General features: G+C 39.2%; 1 protein-coding gene across 2 annotated transcripts in view; it reads right to left on the bottom strand.

The window, feature by feature from the left end:
* LOC126260002 (ovarian-specific serine/threonine-protein kinase Lok-like) overlaps positions 1-27,072 on the bottom strand; it is a 207,437-nt gene that overhangs the window by 24,260 nt on the left and 156,105 nt on the right. For both annotated transcript variants that reach the window (XM_049957157.1, XM_049957155.1), the window contains exon 7: positions 19,029-19,215. In XM_049957157.1, the coding sequence (XP_049813114.1) occupies positions 19,029-19,215 (187 nt within the window). The remainder of the gene's footprint in view (positions 1-19,028; positions 19,216-27,072) is intronic.

The raw sequence follows: 27,072 nt of genomic DNA, 5'->3' as shown, positions 1-27,072 counted from the left end.
TGTTGCAGAAGGCCGAGCAAAGGGCACTTGATGTATTTTTGAGAGGGTTACCCACACTGAAAGTGCATGAAGGGACTCCGAAAGATTTGTATTTGGCCATTCAGCTGCCAGTTCAATTTGAGGAAATAGACATGGCAACAGGGGTACGCAAGAGGCAAACAGTATTTGCAGCGGGTATAAAATGTTATAAGTGTGGTTGTACGGGACATGTGCGAGGCAATGTACCCAGTCACCGAGGAATACAAGAGGAGGTGGAAATCATCAGCGTGGAGGATGAAGTGGAGATAGCAGAGAAGGACAAGCGTTAAATCGCGGAGGGAGCCCAAGACCCACCTAAGGGAGCTCGTGTTTAATTTCAATGCCATCAATATGTATGCAGAAGTGGAATGTTCAATGGTAGGATCCGTACAATCTAAAAAGTTTAAGATTTTGTTGGACGCAGGGGCACAATTGTCAGTGGCTACTAAGAATATAATGAGACAAAGGAAGTTAGACCCACCATGTTATACAGGGTGTACACGACCCGGGACAACCGGGAGATCTGGGAAAAACCAAGGAATTTTTTCATCCGGGAGAAAACTGGGAAAAACCCGGGTATTTTTTAGAATTCCAGGAATTTTTCATTGTTTTAGTTTTTGGTTACATTTTTGTAACTTTGAGTTGTAAGAACCAATACTCTAACAAAGAATATTACTGTATCTCGCTACTGCAAAATAATACTGCAGCAATAAAACACGAACAAGAGAAAAAATGAAAAAAAAACCTTAGTTGCAAAGGAAATGCACCATATATAAGAACAAAACACAGTGCTCATACAAGCATCTGCCAACAGCAAAATGTGTCAAGGCTTTAGGAAGACTATGCAATGTTTTATAACAACAAATTGCCTCTGATGAGCGTGACGTCGCAACTGTTTACATTAGATTCGTTTGAGCAGTTGCGGATGAGTTTATACGCATGTGGAGTTGAGTCGCGTATGAGTAGTATCTTTTCCCACTTCTGGCTACAGAAGTACATCGATTACTCATATGATTTTGAACGCATCCCTGTTTGTTTTTGAACTTTTTTGATCAAATTCTAAGTTGATTTCTGAATGAATTGTAAACTGATTTTTGAATGCGTGCATAGTGTACGTGATGCCTCTGCCAGGGGAATCCCCGTTGCATCTAGAAAAATACTTTTCTGCAGACATAAGGGGACGGGTCTATACGAGCTGAGCAAATAAAGCCGAAAGGGTGAATGACAGTCGCTGTTTATGTGGTTGACCGGGTTTGCAAATCATCAGCGTTGTTATAATTACTACCTATTTCCATAGATTCAGGGTACCAGAGTGGAAATAAATGACTAACAGGAATAACAGGCAACTAAGATTACGTGTTGTCTTCTCCGTGTATCCAAGAAAATGAAATTTTGACAGAAAATTGTTGGCCAGACCGGTACACTGCAGTCCCCGGCTAGCAGCTGCTAAAGTTCTCTGCCGGGAGTAGCACAGAAAACGCATTGTATGAGCACTTAATAACGCGTAACTGGAGAAAAAATGCGGGATAACTAAAATGGTGATTTTGGCAGGGTTAGTGAAGTTAACCAGAGAACAAATTTTGACACTGGCAGGAATAGTTACAGAATTAGTGATGACAAGATTGTTTGTTAGAACGAGGAAGGAGAAGAAACGCGGACTGTCACAAATTACGGAAGTATATGACGATTCCAAATTTATATAAAAATTACATACTACTACTTTTCGATCTCATGCTTCAGAAGCTAGAGAGTATGAATGAAATGTGAAATTATTTTCTAACATAAAACTTTTTGATTGTAGTAGGCCTAATGGGCTTTTGATATTGGTACTTCATGAATTATATTCTGTTGTGTTATAAAAATGACAATTTGTGCCAAAACAGCCTCGTTTATTTGGTGTGTGTAACAACTGCTGCAATATTGTTGTTGTTGTTGTGGTCGTCAGTCCTGAGACTGGTTTGATGCAGCTCTCCATGCTACTCTATCCTCTGCAAGCTTCTTCATCTCCCAGAACCTCCTGCAACCTACATCCTCCTGAATCTGCTTAGTGTATTCATCTCTTGGTCTCCCTCTACGATTTTTACCCTCCATGCTGCCCTCCAATACTAAATTGGTGATCCCTTGATGCCTCAGAACATGTCCTATCAACCGATCCCTTCTTCTTGTCAAGTTGTGCCTCATTTCCTAATCTAATTCCCTCAGCATCGCACGACTTAATTCGACTACATTCTATTATCCTCGTTTTGGTATTGCTGATGTTCATCTTATATCCTCCCTTCAAGACACTGTCCATTCCATTCAACTCTGACAGAATTACAATGTCATAGGCGAACCTCAAGGTTTTTATTTCTTCTCCATGGATTTTAACACCTACTCCGAATTTTTCTTTTGTTTCCTTTACTGCTTGCTCAATATACAGATTGAATAACATCAGGGAGAGGCTACAACCCTGTCTCACTCCCGTCCAACCACTGCTTCCCTTTCATGTCCCTCGGCTCTTATAATTGCCATCTGGTTTCTGTACAAATTGTAAATAGCCTTTCGCTCCCTGTATTTTACTCCTGCCATATTCAGAATTTGAAAGAGATTATTCCAGTCAACATTGTCAAAAGCTTTCTCCAAGTCTACAAATGCTAGAAATGTAGGTTTGCCTTTTCTTAATCTAGCTTCTAAGATAAGTCGTAGGGTCAGTATTGCCTCACGTGTTCCCATATTTCTACGGAATCCAAACTGATCTTCCCTGAGGTCGGCTTCTACCAGTTTTTCCATTCGTCTGTACAGAATTTGCGTTAGTATTTTGCAGCCGTGACTTATTAAACTGATAATTTGGTAATTTTCTCATCTGTCAACGCCTGCTTTCTTTGGGATTGGAATTATTATATTCTTCTTGAAGTCAGGGGGTATTTTGCCTATCTCGTACATTTTGCTCACCAGATGGTAGTGTTTTGTCAGGACTGGCTCTCCCAAGGCTGTCAGTAGTTCTAATGGAATGTTGGCAACTCCCGGGGCCTTGTTTCGACTTAGGTCTTTCAGTGCTTTATCAAATTCTTCACGCAGTATCATATCTCCCATTTCATCTTCATCTACATCCTCTTCCATTTCCATAATATTGTCGTCAAGAACATCGCCCTTGTATAGTCCCTCTATATACTCCTTCCACCTTTCTGCTTTCCCTTTTTTGCTTAGAACTGGGTTTCCATCTGAGCCCTTGATATTCATACAAGTGGTTCTCTGTTCTCCAAAGGTCTCTTTAATTTTCCTGCAGGCAGTATCTATCTTACCCCTAGTGAGGTATGCCTCTACATCCATACATTTGCCCTCTAGCCATGCCTGCTTAGCCTTTTTGCACTTCCTGTCAATCTCATTTTTGAGACGTTTGTATTCCTTTTTGCCTGCTTCATTTAATGCATTTTTATATTTTCTCCTTTCATCAATTAAATTCAGTATTTCTTCTGTCACCCAAGGATTTCTACTAGCCCTCGTCTTTTTACCTACTTGATCCTCTGCTGCCTTCACCACTTCATCCCTCAAAGCTACCCATTCTGCTTCTACTGTATTTTTTCCCCAATTCCTGTCAATTGTTCCCTTATGCTCTTCCTGATACTCTGTACAATGCCTGGTTCTTTCGGTTTATCCAGGTCCCATCTCCTCAAATTCCCACCTTTTTGCAGTTTCTTCAGTTTTAATCTACAGTTCATAACTAATAGATTGTGGTCAGAGTCCACATCTGCCCCTGGAACTGTCTTACAATTTAAAACCTGGTTCCTAAATCTCTGTCTTACCATTATATAATCTACCTGATATCCTCTAGTATCTCCAGGGTTCTTCCATGCATACAACCTTCTTTCATGATTCTTGAACCAAGTGTTAGCTATGATTAAGTTATGCTCTGCGCAAAATTCTACCAGGTTGTTTCCTCTTTCATTTCTTAGCCCCAATCCATATTCACCTACTATGTTTCCTTCCCTCCCTTTTCCTACTCTCGAATTCCAATCACCCATGACTATCAAATTTTCGTTTCCCTTCACTACCTGAATAATTTCTTTTATCTCATCATACATTTCATCAATTTCTTCGTCATCTGCAGAGCTAGTTGGCATATAAACTTGTACTACTGTTGTAGGCGTGGGCTTCATGTCTATCTTGGCCACAATAATGCATTCACTATGTTGTTTGTGGTAGCTTACCCGAACTCCTATTTTTTTATTTATTATTAAACCTACTCCTGCATTACCCCTATTTGATTTTGTATTTATAACCCTGTATTCACCTGACCAAAAGTCTCGTTGCTCCTGCCACCGAACTTCGCTAATTCCCACTATATCTAACTTTAACCTATCCATTTCCCTTTTTAAATTTTGTAATTTACCTGCCCGATTAAGGGATCTGACATTCCACGCTCCGACCCGTAGAACGCCAGTTTTCTTTCTCCTGATAACGACGTCCTCCTGAGTAGTCCCCACCCGGAGATCCGAATGGGGGACTATTTTACCTCCGGAATATTTTACCCAAGAGGACACCATCATCATTTATCCATACAGTAAAGCTGCATGCCCTCGGGAAAAATTACGGCCGCTGTTTCCCCTTGCTTTCAGCCATTCGCAGTACCAGCACAGCAAGGCCGTTTTGGTTAATGTTACAAGGCCAGATCAGTCAATCATCCAGACTGTTGCCCCTGCAACTATTGAAAAGGCTGCTGCCCCTCTTCAGGAACCATAAGTTTGTCTGGCCTCTCAACAGATACCCCTCCGTTGTGGTTGCACCTACAGTACGGCTATCTGTGCCGCTGAGGCACGCAAGCCTCCCCACCAACGGCAAGGTCTATGGTTCATGGGGGGAATCATGTCTTAGTCTGTAGTTACTGTCACCCATTCAAAATAAAACTATTGTTGCCCAGTCAAAGTCACTTCCCACACAATTATACATGGTTTTACTTTGCAGCATCAGACAAACTACCAATTCAGTGCATCGTGCCAATGAGGGTGGAATGACTCCAGTGACATGGTCTGCTCTCAGTCAATCCCCACTACAGTCTGTCTCAAACAAGGGGATGCTACTCTTATTTGTAAAAACTCTCTCCACCTTTGATGTCAGATATGCGACTTTTCACAATGTGCACATGCGCCCCTCCACAGTGCCAGCTGGTTTCACAATGCCTGTGCCACTGCAGGGTGCAACTGGATGCACAATGCAGTGACTGTAGTTTGGCAAGTGCAATGATGAGTTGGGTGTTTTGTGTCGGGTGGGTGGATAGAGGTAGACAGAGATGAGACACAAGAAGAGGGGCTGGCGTCAGTAACTAGTAGCTTCGAAGAAGGCAGCCAGTTTGATGGCTAGGAATGCAGCAGGGAGGGAGTTGCAGGTGCACAGGCTAGGCATGTGATAGACAGGTGCCAGAGCCAGTGGAGAAACAGTGCACAATGCAGGTGACATGGAGACATTAATTAGGAAGGGGCGATAGAATGGAGGAAGGGGGAGCTGTTCGGCAGAGGGGTGGTTATAGCGAAGCAACAGAGATTGAGACCAGGAGGGTTATGGGTGCAAAGGATATGTTGCACAATGTGGGGGTATGCAATCTCATGATTTTATTTGTAATAATTCTGACAGATTTAGTGGACTGGTGGGAAAATCGCATACTTGAGTAGCAAATAAATAAACAAGCATAAAGCATTTCACATTAGTGGTAAGATAAGCCTGTGATAAGTTGGAAGTTCTGGGTGGGTGTATTGTGTGTGTCTTGCACCTGGCTATTCCACAGGGATATGATCCCCGTGATAAAGGGATGAGACGGGAATGGCATATGTATGAACTAGGATGTTGTGTAGATGGGTGTAGGATGGTATATCATTTTAGGAGAGTTGGGTAGGATGTCCCTCATTTCATGGTATGATGATAGATAATCATAGCCATGGTGAAGGATATGCTTCAGTTGTTCTGGTTCAGAGTGGTACTGGGTGACATGGGCAGCACTCCTTTGATTTGTAGCTGATTCTTGGAGCTGGTGGGAGTATTACAGGTGTGTGAGAGTATGAAATGGGAAATCTGTTTGCAGTCAAGGTTTGGGAGGTAATGCCTGTCTCTGGAGACCCTCATGAGACCTTCAGTGTACTGGATAAGGGAGTTGTCATTGCTACATATATGCAGTCCATGGATGCTGAGCCTGTATGGGAGAGATTTTCCAGATCCACTGCATCACTGCACAGTTATTTTTATTGGTATGACCAGCAACCAGCTGACTACCAGGATAAATGGCCTCCACCAAACTGTGGCTAAGAGCAAAATTGACCATCCAGTGATACAACATGCTCAATTTTGATGGCTGGTTCATAATCTGGGTCATCTAGATCCTTCTCTTCACCACTAGCTCTTCCGAAACAAGGTGAGAGTTATCTGTGCAACACATCCTTCTCTCTCGTATACCTCCTGGCTCAATCTCCAATGGCCCACTATCCCACCACCCTCCACCCAACAGTTTCCCCTTCCTCTGTTCTATCGCCCCCTCCCAGTTCATGTCTTTGCATCATTTTCACTGTTTGCCACTTATCATCGGCTGTGGTATCCATGTACCACATGCCTGCCGATGCACCTGCCATCCCTCCCTCCCACATTCCTACCCACCAAACCAGCTGCCTCACTCCATGCCACTAGATACTCGTCCCAAAACTGTCTTCCTGCCTCCCACCTCTTTCTCCCTCTTCCCATCCCACCTGACACACCCGGCATAAATTTTTCCATTGTTTTAAAACACCCAATCATGCTTACAAAGAGGGGATAGCGTAATTATAGGAGCTCACTAGAGATTGAAAATTACTGTGTGGAAATAAGAGCTGAAAAAAGTCTTACACTGATTCTCTCATTCATAACATTCTTATCATGCACTTTCCTGAGCATGAAGTAAAGAAAGACCTTTTTAGTTTAACTAATCCATCATTGCAGGAATGTTTGCCTTTACCTTGGGAACATGAGTAGATGTTTTTGCCTCCACTGATGTGTTCTAGTTCAAAGATGCTAGTGTGTTTGCAGTATGTCAACAACAATAGCCTGCATAGTAAGAACTTGAGCATGACCATGTGCATTAGTCGCAGGCTATTGCAGTTCATAAACAGATCCATAGAGGGAAATTACATTCATGTGCATGCTATAATATGTCACAAGTGTGAATATTATTTCTTCAGAAATGCACAATGCACATACTACAAAAAGAAAGGTCGTGCAACTGAACTCTGCAACACAAATGCACTGTAACAAGAAACCAAAACAAATGGAAGTGATGCATAATAAAAATTCTGGCAACATAAATTATGTTCAAGATAAGCATGAGTAAAGAAATAAAATAGTAAACTGAATGCTATCATCTCAGATAATGACAAAGCTTTATCTGTGACACTCTGGTCAAATAAAGTACCATTGATATGTCAAACTGATGTGGGCTCTTCCATTAATCTGATTAATTTGCAAGTATTCAAAAAGTTGAGGTCACCAATAATAATTGAATTTTGAAGCTTCTGTTTATATGCAGCAATAAACAAACACTGATCAAACATTTCATAATGGCTGTTGCATGCAAACAATTTACAAAGTAGATCAGAATTATAGTGGTCAAAGGAACAAATTGACAGGGCCTTAATTTATTCAATAAAATCGACTTCACAATCCATGAAAGGATGAATCATATTCTTACTAGTGTTTGTAGCAAAGAGTAGCAAAATCTGTTGTAATGATATATCATTTTTTCTAAAGCAACAACTAGCATTATAAACTACAAAATGTACATTTCACTGGAGCCAACCACTCTGCCAAAATGCTGTAAAGTACACAATATTCTCCTTGCATTAAAGGACAAAGTGAAAAAGGAACTTGATCAGCTTGAACAGAATGGCATTACACAACCCATTACTAGTATCAGATGAGCTATGCCAATTATTGTCTACATATATTGAATGGTACATTAAGGATTTCCAGGGTTATTAAGGTTACAGTCATTGTGCAATCAATAACTGATTAATATCCAATCGAAAAACCAGATGTACTAATGTCTGAATTAGCTGGTGGTGTATATTTTGCAAAACTAGATTTGGAGGCCCACTTATAAGTAGCCTTCAATGAGGATACATGGAAATTCTTGGTCATCAGTACTACATCTGGACTTCATCAGTACAAAAGATAGCCAGTGCACCATGTTTGTTTCAGCAATACTTGGAGCAGTGAATTAGGAAAACTCTTAATGCTATGAACTACCCAGATGATATTATAGTCCCAGGGAACACTGCTGAACAACTGTTGCATAACCTGGTATGCGTATTTAAGATTTTACAAGTGGCCAGTTTAAAATGTAACAAGGAAAAATACATATTCTTTCAGTGGGAAGTCCAATACTTTGGATGTGTTCTGTCACAATAAGGCATCAGACCAACACTGAAACATGATGAAGCTATTAAGTCCTTCTGGTTCCCAAAGATCTATCAGAAATTCATCTACATGCAGCATCCATAAGTGAATCACTTCAAAAATTCTTATGAAAAGGACCAAAATGGATCTTGAACAATGAATGCCAATGTGCATTTCATAAATTAAAACAAAAGTTCACCAAACCCAACATGTCTCACCCAATACCATCTAACTAAAATGTTAACTATTGCAGCAGATGTTTCAAAATACAAAATTGGCATAGCTTTGTCACATACACAACATGGTTTAGAAAGGCTAATAGCATTCACATCATAAAAAGCAGAAATTGCTCAGAGGAATTTTAGTCTATGAAATGGAAGCTGTCACTATTGTCTTTGTTGCCAAAACATTCCATGAGTACATTTACAGCAGAAGTCCGTTCTACTTACAGATCACAAGCCATTGGTGGATACTTACAATGCTTACAGCAAGGGGCACTGCTTTTATCAAACAGCGATTATGAAACAGTTTACAAATCCACATATGGCTAGATAAAAATTTCAATTCTGCTGATGCATGTTTTGCTTTAGGTATCATGAATCAAGACACTGTTGAAAATTTTCTATTGTTGCCAATTTGATAACAAATTTGTTCCAAAGGAATCAGTGTTATCCGAAATAAAGTAACACATTCAAACAAAGTGTCCTTCAGATAAAGAGTTACTCAATCAACCAGAAATTAAATCAAACTGTCACATGAAACATGCTCTAACTGTCTACAGTGGTGTCACTCTGGTGCATTCAGAATCAGGAAGACATGAATGGTGATTTCAAAACTGTTAAAACTGATAGTGCTTCACATGCTGCATTAATGCTGCGTGGGGGTCATCCTTCAGTGATGCTGGCTAAATGCTACTTATGCAGAAATACCAGTCAGTTCCCCTAAGACAATATTTATCATGAACGCAGGCATCAGAATTCTGGTCATGTGTATATTAGGTTGCTGCAGAAGTTCATGGCATTTCTGTTTTGCATGTTGGTATTCCAGTTGCTGTGGGTTAATTTATCAATTGTAATTTTTTTAATTTTAGTTCACTGTTGCTATTTGAGTTTACATTTTGTCGTTTGGAGATAGTGAGTTGACATGTGGACACTAGAAAGAGAGTGCCACATGGAGAAATCAGAACATTGCTGACATATTCTGCTGTTTCAGTTCAGCAGAGGGGTGATAGCAGTGAAGGCAGCCAGAAACAGTTGTGTCATTTATGGGATTAATGCCAGGGGACATAGCACAAAAAATGGTTTTCTCATTTTAAGGAGGATCATTTTTTCATTAAAGACTCTCTACATTCAGGAACACCTTCAGGGTTTGATGAAAATCATTTAGACGCATCAACCCACAATCATCCGTGTCAGTGTACTCAAGAATTGGCAAATCAGATGGACTGTGATCACTCCACCATCATGAGACATTTACGTGTAATATGGAGGTTCAAATATTGGGTGTATGGGTACCACATACCACCTGCACTGTTGATAGTTAGCTTTCTTTTTTGAGAATAAGTTAAGCGTAGCATCTGCGATGCACCACAAATTCCTTCGTCATTTTTGTGAAGTGCGTGCTTGCACCCTCAGATGTTCACCTTTCCTGCTCTCTGTCAAACAACCTTCAGGGAACTTCCTTTCCAGATGAAAATGTGCTCCAAACATGAGTTGACAAGTTCTTCACCTCAAAATCACAGATTTATAGTCACATGGAATCAAAAAATTACCCCAGCATTGACAGGCTGTTGAAGGAGAATATGTTATTGATGACTAAAGTATTTGGTATGTGTATTTGTTGTGTTTACTAAACTAATGGGCAAACACTAAGAACTTTTGCACCGATACAATACATAGACCATAGAGTCCCATTTTTGGAAAGCTACAGCCTGATTGTCACATATAGATTTGGTAAATTCCGTTATGTGGTCGAAATGTCAACTATAGCTTATGAAAACAGTTCAAACCTTGTTCAGAATGTTATCAGTCAAAGGGTTGCCAAAATCAGTAGTTACGGAGAATGGCACACTGGGGGGGGGGGGGGGGGGGGGGGGGAACTGGGTAACGTATATTCCACAGTTGATGGCTGCCCATATTCTCAACTGTGAATACATTTCATGTATTTTATAACGGCTGTATTAACCCAGTGCCTGTGAACATTGCATTGTACTTCTGAACAACACAGTCACTGCAACATCATATAGGCTATTTAAATGCTACATGCAAACAAGCCATCTCATAACAGCACCTGCTTTCAGTGGTAGGAGGTTATCTTCCTGCCATATTTATATGTTGACACCAAGAGTACTTGGTAAAAAAAATAAGAGTGATGTTTTAAATCCAGACTATCTTAGTGAGAGTATCCCCCTTGCTTTTCCAGTTGTTGTTGTTGTTGTTGCTGTTGTGGTCTTCAGTCCAGAGACTGGTTTGATGCAGCTCTCCATGCTACTCTATTCTGTGCAAGCCTCTTCATCTCTAAATAACTACTGCAACTTACATCCTGATTTTTACCCACCATGCTTCCCTCCAGTACTAAATTGGTGATCCCTTGATGCCTCAGAAGGTGTCCCACCAACTGATCCCTTCTTCTAGTCAAGTTGTGCCACAAATTCCGCTTCTCCCCAATTCTATTCAGTACCTCCTCATTAGTTATGTGATCTACCCATCTAATCTTCAGCATTCTTCTGTAGCACCACATTTCGAAAGCTTCTGTTCTTTTCTTGTCTAAACTGTTTATTGTCCAAGTTTCACTTCCATACATGGCTGCACTCCACAAAAATACTTTCAGAAACGACTTCCTGACACTTAAATCAATACTCAATGTTAACAAATTTCTCTTTTTCAGAAATGCTTTTGTTGCCATTTCCAGTCTACATTTTATATCCTCTCTACTTTGACCATCATCAAGTTATTTTACTCCCCAAATAGCAAAACTCATTTAACTTGTTTAAGTGTCTCATTTCCTAATCTAATACCCTCAGCATCACCTGACTTAATTCGACTACATTCCATTATCCTCATTTTGCTTTTGTTGATGTTCATCTTATATCCTCCTTTCAATACACTGTCCATTCCGTTCAGCTCTTCCAGGTCCTTTACTGTCTCTTACAGAATTACAATGTCGTCAGCAACTCTTGAAGTTTTTATTTCTTCTCCATGGATTTTAATTTCTACTCCAAATTTTTGTTTTCTTTACTGCTTGCTCAATATATAGTTTGAATAAAATTGGCGATAGGCTACAACCCTGTCTCACTCCCTTCTCAACCCTCAGTATGCTCCAATATTCTCTTTGAACTCTAGATGAGCTTCAAGAACATGGATTTTGTAGGACATCATGTGTCTCCCTATGTCTGAGGTATTCACTGCAGCCTTGACTAGTTGCACGTTTTTCAGACTTATGTCTTCCCAAAATACCCTAAACTACTGCTATAAACCCTATGCAAGGAATTTCCAAATATACTTGTCATAAGGAAAATACTGTAAGCAGTATTTACCTTATGACTAGTATATTTGGAAATTCCTAATTTCTCTTTAGCCAGTGTTATCTGTTACAGGGAGCCCTAATGTCTTTGCTACTCCAAAGGGAAAGGAAGCAGGGAAACAATATTAAATTCACTTTCTATGCTGTCATAGCAGGAGGAGAGGTGATTTATGTGGCACATCCCAGGTGTTGGGTGGGGGGTCCTAACCAGCTTACTGGCAAACTTAACTGAAATAAAGTAGCTCTCATGCACCAAAGACACTCTCTGTGGTTAACAACCTTAACAACCACAGTTGTAAATCAGAGTGTGTTCCAGCTAAGGTTAATTACCTTTGAAAGTCAAATATGGAAAGATCTTTTTGGGAAAAAAGTCACCATCTTGGCCAGAAAAGCAGGTAAAGGCTACATCAGATTTTGTGGGTAGCCGACTAGAAGGTGTCAATGAATTAGAACATTTGCAATCACCCAAATGCCTACTGACACACAAAAAGAAGATTCAACATGAGCAAATAAATTATATTGCAACACACAACACGAACTCACTACTTAAGACTGGAAAACTCAAGAAGGTCACAGATGAATTAAATAAATAAAAAATGTTAATAGTGGCCAATGAATGAGAAACACAATAAAGGTCTCACTCGAATCACAAGGATATAGTATTTATAACGGGAAACCAAGACAACGGATTATGAAGCAATGACCCCAATTTGGTACAGGATTTATAGTGAACATAAAAATAATAGATTCAATAACTGATTTTCAAAGAATATCACCAAGAATTGCAACTCTGACTTTTAAAACAATGAACAAAACCTACATAATTATAAATTTTCATCTCCTACAAATGAAAAACATTTTATAACAAAATCAAAGGGGGGAGGTACATAAATTCTGGGACCTCCTCAGAAATTTTCGTAAGAACTGTACAATGTTAAAGTATTGAGAGGAGTAGACACAGGCTCAGACCACTACTTAGTTAAAATTAAAATCAAATTCACACCATCAAAGAAAAAATGAAAAAAACTAATAAAACAAGAAGGAGGTATGACCCATATCAGCTAATTAAAAATGACAAATACCAACAAATAACACAAACCATAAAAGTAACAGATGATCTAGAAGAACTGGTACCAAGTCTAAAGAAACAAGCTCACTTGAAACCACAAAGTACACCTGCGTGGAGGACTCCAGAATGTGACAAATTCCATGAAGAAAGACATCAAGCATGGTTAAGGTTTCAAATAAACAAAACAGAAGAAAATGCCATCAACCTCAAAAATGAAAGAAAAAAATTCATAAAAAAATTAGGAAAATTAAAAGAGGATTCTATAAAGACATAATAAACCCTATAGAAGAGAATTACCAAAAAATAATTTCCAGGAACTGATACAAAATCTCTGGGAAACAACTACAACAGTACGAGCCGTGAACACTAATACTGAATGATGAAGGTGGAAGAATGGCAGACAGAAAATGCTGAAATGATGGCAAAAGCATATAATAAACTTTTGAATTGTGAAGAACACAAAGAACTCTTAGGAATCAACCTGAACATTGGACTATGGCCATCATACACCCCCTACACAAGAAGGGGGATAAGAGCAGTCCAGACAACTACAGAGGACTCTCTCTCCTAGACTAGACATACAAGATTTTATCCAAGATCCTATATGGAAGAATCAAGGAACAACTAGAACAGGAGTTAGGGGAATAGCAGATAGGTTTCAGACCACGGAGAAGCTGTGCAGAGCGAATCATTAGTTTAAAGATGATTATGGCATACTACAGGACATGGAACAAGCCTGTTGCAATACCATTTGCAGAGTTGTAGAAGGCATATGACTGCCTCCATAGACTTTCAGTACCAAAAATTTTATGAAACCTGGGACTCCATCCAAAACTAATTAAATTAACAGGACTTAATGTAACCAGAACCAAACTGAAAGTTAAGTTTAGAAAAGAAATTTGTGTACCATTCCTTAAAAAAACAGGCTTAAGAAAAGGTGACTGTCTCTCACCAGTACTGTTCAACTGTGCCCTGTAACACTTAATGAGAGAATGGTACAATGATAACCCAAAGCACATTAGAATTGGAAATGCTAAAAATAATATAAATTTGAACTTCTTGGGATTTGCTGATGATCTTGCTCTCCTAGCCAACAATGTTCTAGAAATCAGGCAAGTTAATTCACTACAAGAAGTAACACATAAAATTGGCCTCAGAATATCATTTGAAGGAAAAAAAAAAAAAGAGAGATTATGCTATCTGACCCACCACTTGGAGACAAAATTACAATAGCAGAACAAGAAATCAAAATTGTTGAAGAATTTAAATAATTGTTGAAATTGTAACTTACAATCTAAATGAGAAAACCTCATGGCAAAACAGAATAAAAAAAAACTGAACAAAGCAAATTACATTACCAAAAACACACACGACAAAAAACCTATCCATAGATGCAAAATTAAAACGTAATAAAATAGTTACACAACCAGAAATAACTTACACAGCTGAAACCATCTTCAAAACATCTAATATAGCAGAAACTGACAAAATACACTTGTTTCTACCTTTAGTAATCAGGACATGCATAAATAAACAATATCAAGTAAATGGGCACTGGAGAATGGCTTACAATGAAACAGTGTACAAGAAAATAGAACCAGTAATAAGCATGATCAGGAAGAAGTGTATCTCATTCTTTGGACATCTGATCAGAACACCACAAAACATAATTAGTACTGATATAATAAACAAATTGTGGAATAGTAAGAGTAACATTAAATGGATCACAGGAATTAAGGAAAATACAATAGAACTCCAAATTACAGCAGATGACTTAAAAAACAAAACAGAGAGAACCAGGATACTGCAAGAGACACAACCCAAGCTTTCAGAAACCACATAGTGCCAACTGACTCCAGAGTCATATAAAATAATGAAATTCATAAACACAACACCAAGAAAAACTCAAATCTGCATGTTTTACGTACAAATACTCAACTGTGTAAAAAGGGAGCTTTCCACATGGGCCTCCAACCGTTCAACAATCTTCCCACTAGTATTAAGTCCATTGAAGACAACATAAAATTTAGCAAAGCCGTGAAGTAATATTTGTTGTGTCACTGTTTTTACTTTATAAATGAATACTTAGAACAGTAATCTTGCTATTTTATGTTATACTGAAAACATTGAGCAATATAGTACATTATGATACTATATGTTAATGATGTTGACTGATATTTTCCAACATCTGCAACACACTATGTACCATCAGATCACATGGAATAAATAAATAAATAAATGAAGATCAATAAAAGGGCTACAGGAAGAGTGACCTCAGATGAAGAAAGAAAGAAAATATGTCAATCAATCAATTTCTTTATTCATCCATTAACAATATACATTGTATGGATGTAGTCAATTAAAATATAGTTTCTTATCTTTAATTTGTTTCAAAAACTTGGATAATAAATACAAATATTTTATATCAGTATATATAAATAATATTACTTTTCCATATTCAGATATTCTTCAATGCTATAAAAACTATGTGTTAGTAAAAATTGTTTAAGATCTACCTTGAATTTATGAAATTCTTTAATTTTCTTTATTGTAGAAGGCAATGCACTAAAAAGTATTTTGGGCTGGCAGTTTACACTTTTTTGGTAGAGTGCTCCTTTGTGGGTGTGCCTGTGAAAATCATCCCTGTTCCTTGTTTCATGGTTATGAACCTGATTATTTAATGTTGAAAATTCCTGGTGAGTTTTCAGAAAGCATACACATTCATAGATGTATAAGCTAGGAAGAGTCATTATTTTAAATTCTTTAAATATTTCCCTGCATGACACTCTGCAGGGAACCCCTTTCATTATTCTAATAGCCCTTTTTTTAAGTTTGAAAGCTTGTTTTGCCGTACCTGTATTTCCCCAGAAGATCACACCATATCTAAGCAAACTGTTCATGTAAGCATAATAGGCACACGGCAATGATTCAGTGTTGCAGCATTCCTGAAGCATTCTTAGCACATAGCAGCATTTACTTAATTTTTTACTCAAAACTTCTAGATGCTTTTCCCATCTCAAGTCTCATCCACTCATATACCGAGGAATTTTGTGTATGGAGCTTGTGCAATAACATAGTTCCCTAACTCAGTTTTTACTCTTCTTCTAGCTTTACTTTTAATAATACTGAAATTCATCAATACCGTTTTATCCTTATTTGTGATCAAAGCATTATCACTAAACCATTTTCCTGTCTCATTTATTGTCCTAGAGACACTCTGCTGTAGATCATCCTCAGTGTATCCTTTTATAAAAATGCTAGTGTCACCAGCGAACATTACTGTTTCTGCAACTGTCAGATGGTTTGGCAAATCGTTTATGTACACCAAGAACAATAGAGGGCCTAACACGGAACCCTGGGGCACTCCATAGCTAGTTTTTTTGAAATCTGAAAGATGCTCTTTGCCTTCATGACATATTTGTACTTTCTGTTGTCTATCAGAGAGATACGACTTGAACCATTTGAAGGCAAGTCCACAGACCCCATAACATTCTAGTTTCATAAGCAATATGTCATGGCTGATTAAATCAAATGCTTTAGATAAATCTAAGAATATTCCACATCTTAATTCGTTCTTGTTCAATGCATTTAGAACCATGTTCATGAACTGGAAGACTGCCGTTTCTGTGGATCTGTTCTTTCCAAACCCATTTTGAGCATTAGTCAGTATTTTATTTTTATTCAGGAAGTCAGTTAGCCTTTCATACATTACTCTTTCAATTACTTTAGAGAAACCTGACAATAATGACACAATGTGAAAGAATGAAGAAGTATTGGGCAGACAGAAAAGCAAAACACCCTTCATATAATAATAAATTACAATAATCCCTTTAAAACCACTGTGCTATTGAATTGTCTTATTGAATTATTATTGAACTATATTGTATTACTGAATAACAACAACATGTATAAACTGTTGTATAACTAACAAGAGTGATCCAATGAAGGGCATAAAATAAAAATAAATAAATAAAATCACTTTGGAGACCCATCAGAAATATCACAATTTTAAAGTCTCCTATTACCTCGTAACCACACATTTTACGAATTCTAGCAAGAAGTTTATGCTTGTGTAATCCGCTTTGAGATGAACTGAGTGAGTCTGAGGAGGGGATGGGTATCTTTACCCATTAAGAATGTGTTTGATGAGCTGTCTACAAATAGGCACCAGTCTTTTGGATTGGAGTCTATTCCAACAGTGCCAGTCAGACCAGTCACACTGTGGCAGAAGCATAGGTCATTTTGATGAAGGGGAAAAATTCTTAGTGACACTTTCTCTGTTTTGGCATGCACACCTTCATCCAACAAGTTCCACTGTTTCAATCTTGATGTCAGAAGCTCGGTCCTTGACTTTGTGAAACCAAGGTCTGTAATCAAGTCATTTACATCTTCCTATTTAGGATAGTATTTTTCTATATCCTCAGCTGAAAAATCTGAATCTGCAACTTCCCATTTACTTTGTGAACTCTCTTCTACATAAAAATGATCCCTTACACTGTACGAGCATGTCAAAGTATTCTTTGGAGGTCTTAAACATTTTATGGTAATGGAGTACTCTTTTTCTCTTGCATTGACAAAATGATCACATCATCATAATCATCATTTTGAACAGTTTCTGGCCCCATGCTGGGTCTGTCTGAAACATAAGCCTCACCATCTAGTCATGTTTTCCCACCATCTTTCTGTGTTCACTATGGTCCAGTCCTCGTATCTTTTTTCAATACACTCCTCCTTTACCTTTCAGCCATCTATCCCTTGGTCTTTTACTTCATATCTCCATTTCACGTAACTTCTTGGGAATGTTCTTATTTCCCATTCTGTTAAAGTGCTCATACAATCTGGGTCTTGATGTTTCTCCTGTTCTGTAGGGGTTCCTCTTTCACTATTTTCCTTACCCTTTAACTTCTCATCCTATCTCTTCTTGTTACTCCTGTCCTTCTTATGAGGGACTTCATTTCACATGGCTGTAATCTGATTGCATCTCTTTTCTTCATTACTGATGTTTCAGATGTGTATATTAGTACTGGAATGTAGGAACTTGTACATATTACTTATTTGCTTTTTTTGTAGGATGTCTTTGTTCCGAACGAGGCTCCTAACACTAAGCAGGAAAGGTTTGGCCTGTCTGCCATGTTCACTGATGATCACATCATCATAATCATCATTCTGAACAGTTTCTGGCCCCATGCTGGGGCACTGTATGAGCACTTTAACAGAATGGGAAATAAGAACATTCCCAAGAAGTTACATGAAATGGAGATATGAAGTAAAAGACCAAGGGATAGATGGCTGAAAGGTAAAGGAGGAGTGTATTGAAAAAAGATACGAGGACTGGACCATAGTGAACACAGAAAGATGGTGGGAAAACATGACTAGATGGTGAGGCTTATGTTTCAGACAGACCCAGCATGGGGCCAGAAACTGTTTAAAATGATGATTATGATGATGTGATCACTTTGTCAATGCAAGAGAAAAAGAGTACTCCATTACCATAAAATGTTTAAGACCTCCAAAGAATACTTTGACATGCTTGTACAGTGTAAGGGATCATTGTTCCATTTTCCTCTGTCACAATTCCCAAGTATTTGACACTTTTCACCTTCTTTAATTGTTAATTTCCATTCATTATTCCACTAGTTAGTCTATCCTACTTTCTGGTTCTAACCAGGATGTCACATTTGTTTGCATTAAATTTCACTCCACGTTCATTCATTCATGACCACATACATAGCAATACTTATCTTATGGATACTTGCAGTCTCATGATCCCATCTTTTAAGAATCTTTTGAGTCAGTAAATTGGAAACAAACTGAAACAGTGAGTGTAAGATCACACTACATCACTGAAAAATAGAAAATTATTGAATGTGAATGTCCTGTAACGAAACCAAAGTTTATGGGGAATAATGGGTATTTGCTGTATTCTTTAAAAGCAGTCAACCAGAAGACAGTCAGGAAAACATAAAGATAAAGAAAACAGTAAAATTTGTTAATATATTAAAACCAGTAGCTGATAAATAATAATAGTCACCTGTAGCCAACGATGCGTCAAGATGTGTTTAACTTTAATCCTCTGATATGGGTCTTTTTTCAACATACTGTCCACAAGCTCTTGTGCAGGATACGATACATTTACCCACACTTCAGGTGGTTTGGTAATATGATACTGCCCTCTCATGATAGCAATGGGATCACGGAATGGTAATGATCCACTCAGGCTGTGACAGTAATAGCATTAAAATCAGTTAGGCTGGTCACATTGTTAATACATGTATCACTGTTTCAAATTGCATGAACTCACATAACTTATTACAGCAACAAAAAATGGAAAATCCAGGATGGAATGTAACAATGTAATGAAATGGATCGTAGCTACTAACCATACTGCAGAGATGCTGCATCACAGAAAGGCACAACAAAAAGACTGTTGGAACAAGAGATTTAGGCCAACAAGGCCTTTGTCAAAAACAGACAACATACACATATGTTCGTGCAAATGCATCTCACACCAACATGACCTCAGTCTCTGGCAGCTGAAGCCAGAGTCCGGCTGCCAGAGACTGTGGCCATGTGGCTGAGAGTTGCATTTGTGTGTGTGTGTGTGTGTGTGTGTGTGTGTGTGTGTGTGTGTGTGTGTGTGTGTGTGTGTGTGTGTGTGCGTGCGCGCGCGCGCGCGCGCGCTATTTTTGACAAAGGCCTTGTTACCCGAAATCTAACATTCTGACAGTCTTTTTGTTGTGCCTTTCTGTGACTCAGCATCTCCGCTGTATGGTGAGTAGCAACTATCCTTTTCATGATATTGTTATTGCAATAACAAAGATTCTAGGTTGCAAATCATAAACAAAACAGCAAATGCCCATCTGTAGTTGATTGGTTTGTGGCACATACATTTAAGTAACAGCAGACAGACATTACTAACTTTTGAGCTGTCACACTGATTTTTGTGTGATCATTTACACACACAAATACAAAGACCCAGATGTACCCACCCTTGGTCACGGTAACGCATAATGTTGCCATGGTCACGGTAACGTAATATCTAGTAATGACTTGTGCTGTTGTGTGTGTCTATGCAGCACACATCAATCAACTATAGATGAGTGGTTGCTTTTCCTATTTTTTTAATTTACTTTCTATATTTGTTTTGGGCTTACATCAACTGTTATATCAAGTACAGTTGAGAGCAGTAATCATTCAGACCTCTTCCTTTCCTGTGAATGCACTCAAACCTGGTTTTGCTTGGTAGCAAGGAATTTCAGTAACATATAGTTAAAAACTACTATTGGATACTAAACACCAACTCATTTTTAGTGAATGTGATAAATAAAATATTTTGGATCACTTGTAGTATTCACTTACAAAATTATGAAAGCTACTACTAATACATGGAATTCATGAAGCAAGTGAGAAGATGCTGCAGAGAAAAACTGAAAATGAATGAATGAATGAATAAATAAAGAATAGAATGATAAAAGGTTGATATGGAAATCATACAGGAAGTAGTACTTACTAATAAGTGTTAATGGAAGAGAAAGACAGTTAAAATCAAGTAAAGAGACAGACAAGGTTAACCCCTTTCATCATTCTTGTACAGCACATTCATTGAAGAAGGGATTAGTATCTTCTACATTTACATCTACACTGGTGCTCAGCAAGCCACCGTATGGTGCGTGGTGGAGAGTATCCCAAACCACTATAGTCATTTCCATTTTCCTGTTCCACTCGCAAACAGAGTGAGGGAAAAAGAACTGTCTATAAGCCTCCATATGAGCCCTAATTTCTCATATCTTATCTTTGTGGTCATTATGTGCAATGTATGTTGGCAGCAGTAGAATTGTTCAGCAGTCAGCTTCAAATGCTTGTTCTCTAAATTTTTTCAACAGTGTTTCTCGAAAAGAATGTCGCCGTCCCTCCAGGGATTGCCACCTGAATTCTCGAAGCATCTCCATAACACTTACGTGTTGTTCAAACCTATCAGTGACAAATCTAGCAGCTGTGATGTTCGCCTAGTTTATTTCTTTGTTGATAGTCCTCGGTGTCAACGTACTGCATTGTTATACTGGCTGAAAAATGGGGGGTGGAAGTTCAACACTGACTACTGTTAATGATGTAGCCAACAGTTGCACAGTGGCCTTTCACAGTTCTTTACTTTCAGTTCACAACCCCCAACATTACACAATTATATGGTCAGTTCACTATTGGTTAACTTTTGAAAAGCCTCATTAATAGTTTTCAGGCAAACATCAGCACACTGCTACAGTAGTTTGCTGTTGAACATCTATGAGCTGTAGATACCTAACCACACAGTTCACTATTTCTGAAATAAATTGAACAGACATTGTAATTATTTTAACACATGGCCTATTTATGTTACACTAATTCTACTGCTCAGTTGATGCATTACTCTGATACATATGTCCCCATCTGTAAACTGGTCGTGGACTGACTGTCTTGGGGCCAAAAATCTGGCCTTTATATATCCTCACAACAATAGGCAATGAAACTACACATTGTTTGATGTTTAAGTTACAGAAATTACAGTTAAAACATAACTCATGCAATTAACTGAATACATAAAAAAATTCCTCCTTTTTAACAGTTCCTCCTATCACAAATATTAGGCTGAGTTATTTGTTTAAATCATGAAATTGGCAGATATACTTACGCAAACAATTCTTTTGACAAACCTGCTAATTATTTTGGAATTAATGAAGGGGTAGCTTTTTTAAAGTGTTTTCAATGAGAGTCAAATAAATACTTTAAGAGTCCTGGTAGTTCTTTCAAATGTTTATAATTAATACAGAATTTATATTTGTTTATAAGTCAACAGTAGAATTGAAGTCACGAAACAATTTATTGATTTCACCCCACACTAAAAGATATTAATTAGGAATTGTGAAAATACACTGCTGGAAATGGAAAAAAGAACACATTGACACCGGTGTGTCAGACCCACCATACTTGCTCCGGACACTGCGAGAGGGCTGTACAAGCAATGATCACACGCACGGCACAGCGGACACACCAGGAACCGCGGTGTTGGCCGTCGAATGGCGCTAGCTGCGCAGCATTTGTGCACCGCCGCCGTCAGTGTCAGCCAGTTTGCCGTGGCATACGGAGCTCCAACGCAGTCTTTAACACTGGTAGCATGCTGCGACAGCGTGGACGTGAACCGTATGTGCAGTTGACGGACTTTGAGCGAGGGCGTATAGTGGGCATGCGGGAGGCCGGGTGGACGTACCGCCGAATTGCTCAACATGTGGGGCGTGAGGTCTCCACAGTACATCGATGTTGACGCCAGTGGTCGGCGGAAGGTGCACGTGCCCATCGACCTGGGACCGGACCGCAGCGACGCACGGATGCACGCCAAGACCGTAGGATCCTACGCAGTGCCGTAGGGGACCGCACCGCGACTTCCCAGCAAATTAGGGACACTGTTGCTCCTGGGGTATCGGCGAGGACCATTCGCAACCGTCTCCATGAAGCTGGGCTACGGTCCTGCACACCGTTAGGCCGTCTTCCGCTCACGCCCCAACATCGTGCAGCCCGCCTCCAGTGGTGTCGCGACAGGCGTGAATGGAGGGACGAATGGAGACGTGTCGTCTTCAGCGATGAGAGTCGCTTCTGCCTTGGTGCCAATGATGGTCGTATGCGTGTTTGGCGCCATGCAGGTGAGCGCCACAATCAGGACTGCATACGACCGAGGCACACAGGGCCAACACCCGGCATCATGGTGTGGGGAGCGATCTCCTACACTGGCCGTACACCACTGGTGATCGTCGAGGGGACACTGAATAGTGCACGGTACATCCAAACCGTCATCGAACCCATCGTTCTACCATTCCTAGACCGGCAAGGGAACTTGCTGTTCCAACAGGACAATGCACGTCTGCATGTATCCCGTGCCACCCAACGTGCTCTAGAAGGTGTAAGTCAACTACCCTGGTGAGCAAGATCTCCGGATCTCTCCCCCATTGAGCATGTTTGGGACTGGATGAAGCGTCGTCTCACGCGGTCTGCACGTCCAGCACGAACGCTGGTCCAACTGAGGCGCCAGGTGGAAATGGCATGGCAAGCCGTTCCACAGGACTACATCCAGCATCTCTACGATCGTCTCCATGGGAGAATAGCAGCCTGCATTGCTGCGAAAGGTGGATATACACTGTACTAGTGCCGACATTGTGCATGCTCTGTTGCCTGTGTCTATGTGCCTGTGGTTCTGTCAGTGTGATCATGTGATGTATCTGACCCCAGGAATGTGTCAATAAAGTTTCCCCTTCCTGGGACAATGAATTCACGGTGTTCTTATTTCAATTTCCAGGAGTGTATATTAGGAAATTGATTACACACACAAAACTAAACACAAAATTTGATCTGGTGCCACATTTCTTAAGACTGAGGGCCAACTTTTCTCTTTTATGGAAATGCAGATTATACTAATGCATGTTCATGGTAATTAGGCAAAAATGAAAATAAAATAATTTAAGGAGGCAGATGGCAGAACAAGAGAGTAAGTAAAGAGGTCTCAGCTTCCTTCATCACATAGCCCACCTCTAATTGCTTCGATGCCTTCTAATACCTTGCTGATTCATGGACATAAGCTTCTCAGTCTCAAGAAAGTTTGTTATATTCAAATGTAGAATACGCAGCAAACAGAATTTAGGAATATTGGTCTGTAATTTTTTGGGTCCGACCTTTTACCCTTCTTATATACTGGAGTCACCTGTGCCTTTTTGCAGTCACCTGGGACTTTGTGCTGGGCAAGAGATCTATGAATAATGCAAACTAGGTAAAGGACCAATGCCATAGAGTACTCTTTGTAAATCGAATTGCGATTCTATCCTGACCTGGTGGTTTATTTGTTTTCAAATCTTTCAATTGTTTCTCTACGCCAGGGATGCTTATTACTATCGCCCATACAGGAGTCTGTCTGATGGTCAAATGATGGTGCGTTTTTACATTTCTCCTGTGTTTGTTAGACAGTACAAAGAGAATTAAAATAAATGGTGAAGCAGCACAATGCATGTGATTGCTGATGCACTGTTTCTGTGGCAGATTCAATGCTGAAATTACTGGCTGGTGTGTTCAAACAGTATTAACTGCAACAACACACCGACAAAGCTGAATTGATAATAGCAGGCAAAAAAACCACTGAGAACATGAAAAACTGAACAGCCATAATAATTTTGCTATCTAGAGAACACTCTTTCCAAAGATATATGAGGCATGCTTTTAAGGTAAGTACTGTTCTGAAATATGGGTGTTGGAATTTTGCATGCTCACAAAGTACCTTCAGCTGTATGCTATCCATGTACACCATTATAATAGCTTTCATTTATATTAATATTTATTTATATGTGTTTAAAATAGCTCAGCCAATTAAAAATGATTTTTATTGTGAAATAACTAATGTTATTCATTTCTTAAATACAAGAGACATGAAAGCTGTAAAAAAAAATCAGGAGGACAGATATTACATGATTTATCATTGCCATGTATTTCTTCACATTTAAATAAGTGTTCTGAATGAAACAGTAACAGAATGTTTACAGTATAGGAAACTGTGCACACGCCGTTTTTTTTTTTTTTTTTTTTTTTTTTTTTTTTTTTTTTTTTTTTAAACTTGGATTCTCAGTCAGAAATAAAGAAAAAAGAAATAGGTGTTTCAGCATTTTTGCAAATTTAATCCTATAGGAGTGAAACAGTGGGGGAAAGCTTTTTTTGAAAATGAAAATGTATCATTATTAAAGTACTACTACAGTATTTTTAAAGCTACATCTATGAACATTGATATTTGACTTATCAGTTACAAATAAAACTTGTATTTGGCTTCTCTGCTAGAAATAAAACATACTGGTATGCATGTCCATTGTTTTTGGAAATTCAGCCTATTAGAGGATGAAATAGGGGTTGAAATGTTATATGAAAATATTTCATTGTGAAAGCATTTTTAAAGCTAAATCTTTGAAAATTTGTGTTTGGCTTCCCAGTTAGAGATGAAAATATGTGCTTCACTGTTTTTGGAAATTATAGTTTGAAAATTGGAAATTTGGAAATTGAGTTCCAAGATGGCCGCCGAGTAAGTGACGCCAGAAACCATTTCCAGAAAGTTAAGTGATTTAGACAGGAATATAATTTAGTTTAACGCCGACAACAAGTTAAATACACGCATTAGTGTATCATTTAGTCTTGCCGTTAAAGGTTTGACATTTCTTTGCGTATTTTTTCAGAAAACACGAAAAGATCGTAACTTCGCGAAGTCGCGCTTAGGCTTAAATTTTATAAACGTGTTTGTTTCTTGTTTCACAGTAATTTAACTAATTTCTCGGTAACAAATAAGTAAACTACCGTGAATAGTGTATAACTTCATTGTTTTAATACAGATTTCAGAAAAACAGCGTAACCTTATATCAGAAACTTGCTTATATACATTTGTTTATAGGCCTAATTCTCGTAATGTTTTTGGAGAATCAAAGTTAAAGTATCTCGTTTAATTGTCCTTTTTTCATTCCACCGAGTGAAATATAAAATAAATAGCGTATACCTTCATTGTTTTAATACAGATCTCAGAAAAACAGCGGACCGAGCGAGGTGGCGCAGTGGTTAGACATTGGACTCGCATTCGGGAAGACGACGATTCAATCCCGCGTCTGGCCATCCTGATTTAGGTTTTCCGTGATTTCCCTAAATCGTTCCAGGCAAATGCCGGGATGGTTCCTTTCAAAGGGCATGGCCGACTTCCTTCCCCGTCCTTCCCTAATCCGATGAGACCGCTGACCTCGCTGTCTGGTCTCCTTCCCCAAACCAACCAACCAACCAACCAACCAAACAGCGGAATTTTAAATCAGAAACTTGCTTATATACATTTGTGAATAGGCTTAATTCTTGTAACGTCTTTTTTGATTTTCGGTAGTTTAATTGATTTACTCTAGCTAAAGTATTATTTTTGCCATGAGTGAGAAGTGCCTGACTTGCCGTAGAATTGTTAGTTCCGGGATTTGGTGTGATGAATGCAGTAGTTTTTTTCACTGGGGGGACTGCAGTGGCATGGGTGTCGGGAAAGTGGATCAGGCTCATCAGTGGTTATGTAGGATTTGCAGCAGAGATAGGAAGATAGTGGAACAGGAGGGGGAAATTGCTGCCCTTCAGGCTGAGCTAGATCAGCCTAGGGAGGATCTGGACATGTTAAGGAGGGAGAAGGGCAAAGAGAGGTGGGAAGTGGCAACAGGTAGCAAAACGAACAGGCCTAGAACTAAGTCTGACAGTTTTGTGGTGAATGTCAAAAATAAGTGTGACCTGTTGCTTCAGTTAGAAACTGATGAGCCTCAATCAGAGGTAGGTGTAGACAGGACACCACAAACTTTCAATAGGAAATTGAAAAAGAATGTAGGAAAGCCATCGAAAAGGAAGAAAGTTTTGTTGTTAGGCAGTTCTCATGCCAGAGGTGTAGGCCAACTTCTGCAGGAGGAATTAGGACCAGAATACCAGGTCACAAATTTTTTCAAACCAAGTGCTAGTCTGGATCAGGTGACAGAGGATTTAGGTTCACTCTGTAAAGGATTTACCAGGGAAGACACCGTGGTTATTGTGCGAGGGCCAGGGAACAGCATCGACAGAGATCCTGGGAACAGTATAGAGTGTGACCTGGTAAAGATTGCGTCGGCATCGAGACACACCAATGTTGAATTTCTATCTGTCCTGAGACGCCATGACCGGCCTCATTTGAACTCTTCTGTTGGGAGAGTTAATTTGGAGTTGGAACGGCTGCTTGGGTCGGGTGCGGGGGCTCATATTGGTGTGGTTCCTGTTGATTCTCTCAGTAGGTGGGATTATACCAGGCATGGCCTACATCTCAACAGGAAAGGGAAGGGGAAACTGGCTGGGGTAATAGCAGGAAATTTAAGGGGGGGAGGCACTGCCATGAATGGTAAAATACCGGTGGTTACAGGTGTTGGAGCAGCACCTTTTTTACGATAGGTAAGACAGAAAGATGTCAAGTTCTACGAGAGGTCAGGATTGAAACATATCTTCAGTTTAGGAAAGAAATTAAACAGCACAATTCTAGCACATTGGAT

The sequence above is a fragment of the Schistocerca nitens genome, chromosome 5, assembly GCF_023898315.1.
Source record: "Schistocerca nitens isolate TAMUIC-IGC-003100 chromosome 5, iqSchNite1.1, whole genome shotgun sequence".
Lineage (NCBI taxonomy): Eukaryota > Metazoa > Arthropoda > Insecta > Orthoptera > Acrididae > Schistocerca > Schistocerca nitens.
This window is presented reverse-complemented; position numbering and strand designations above follow the sequence as displayed.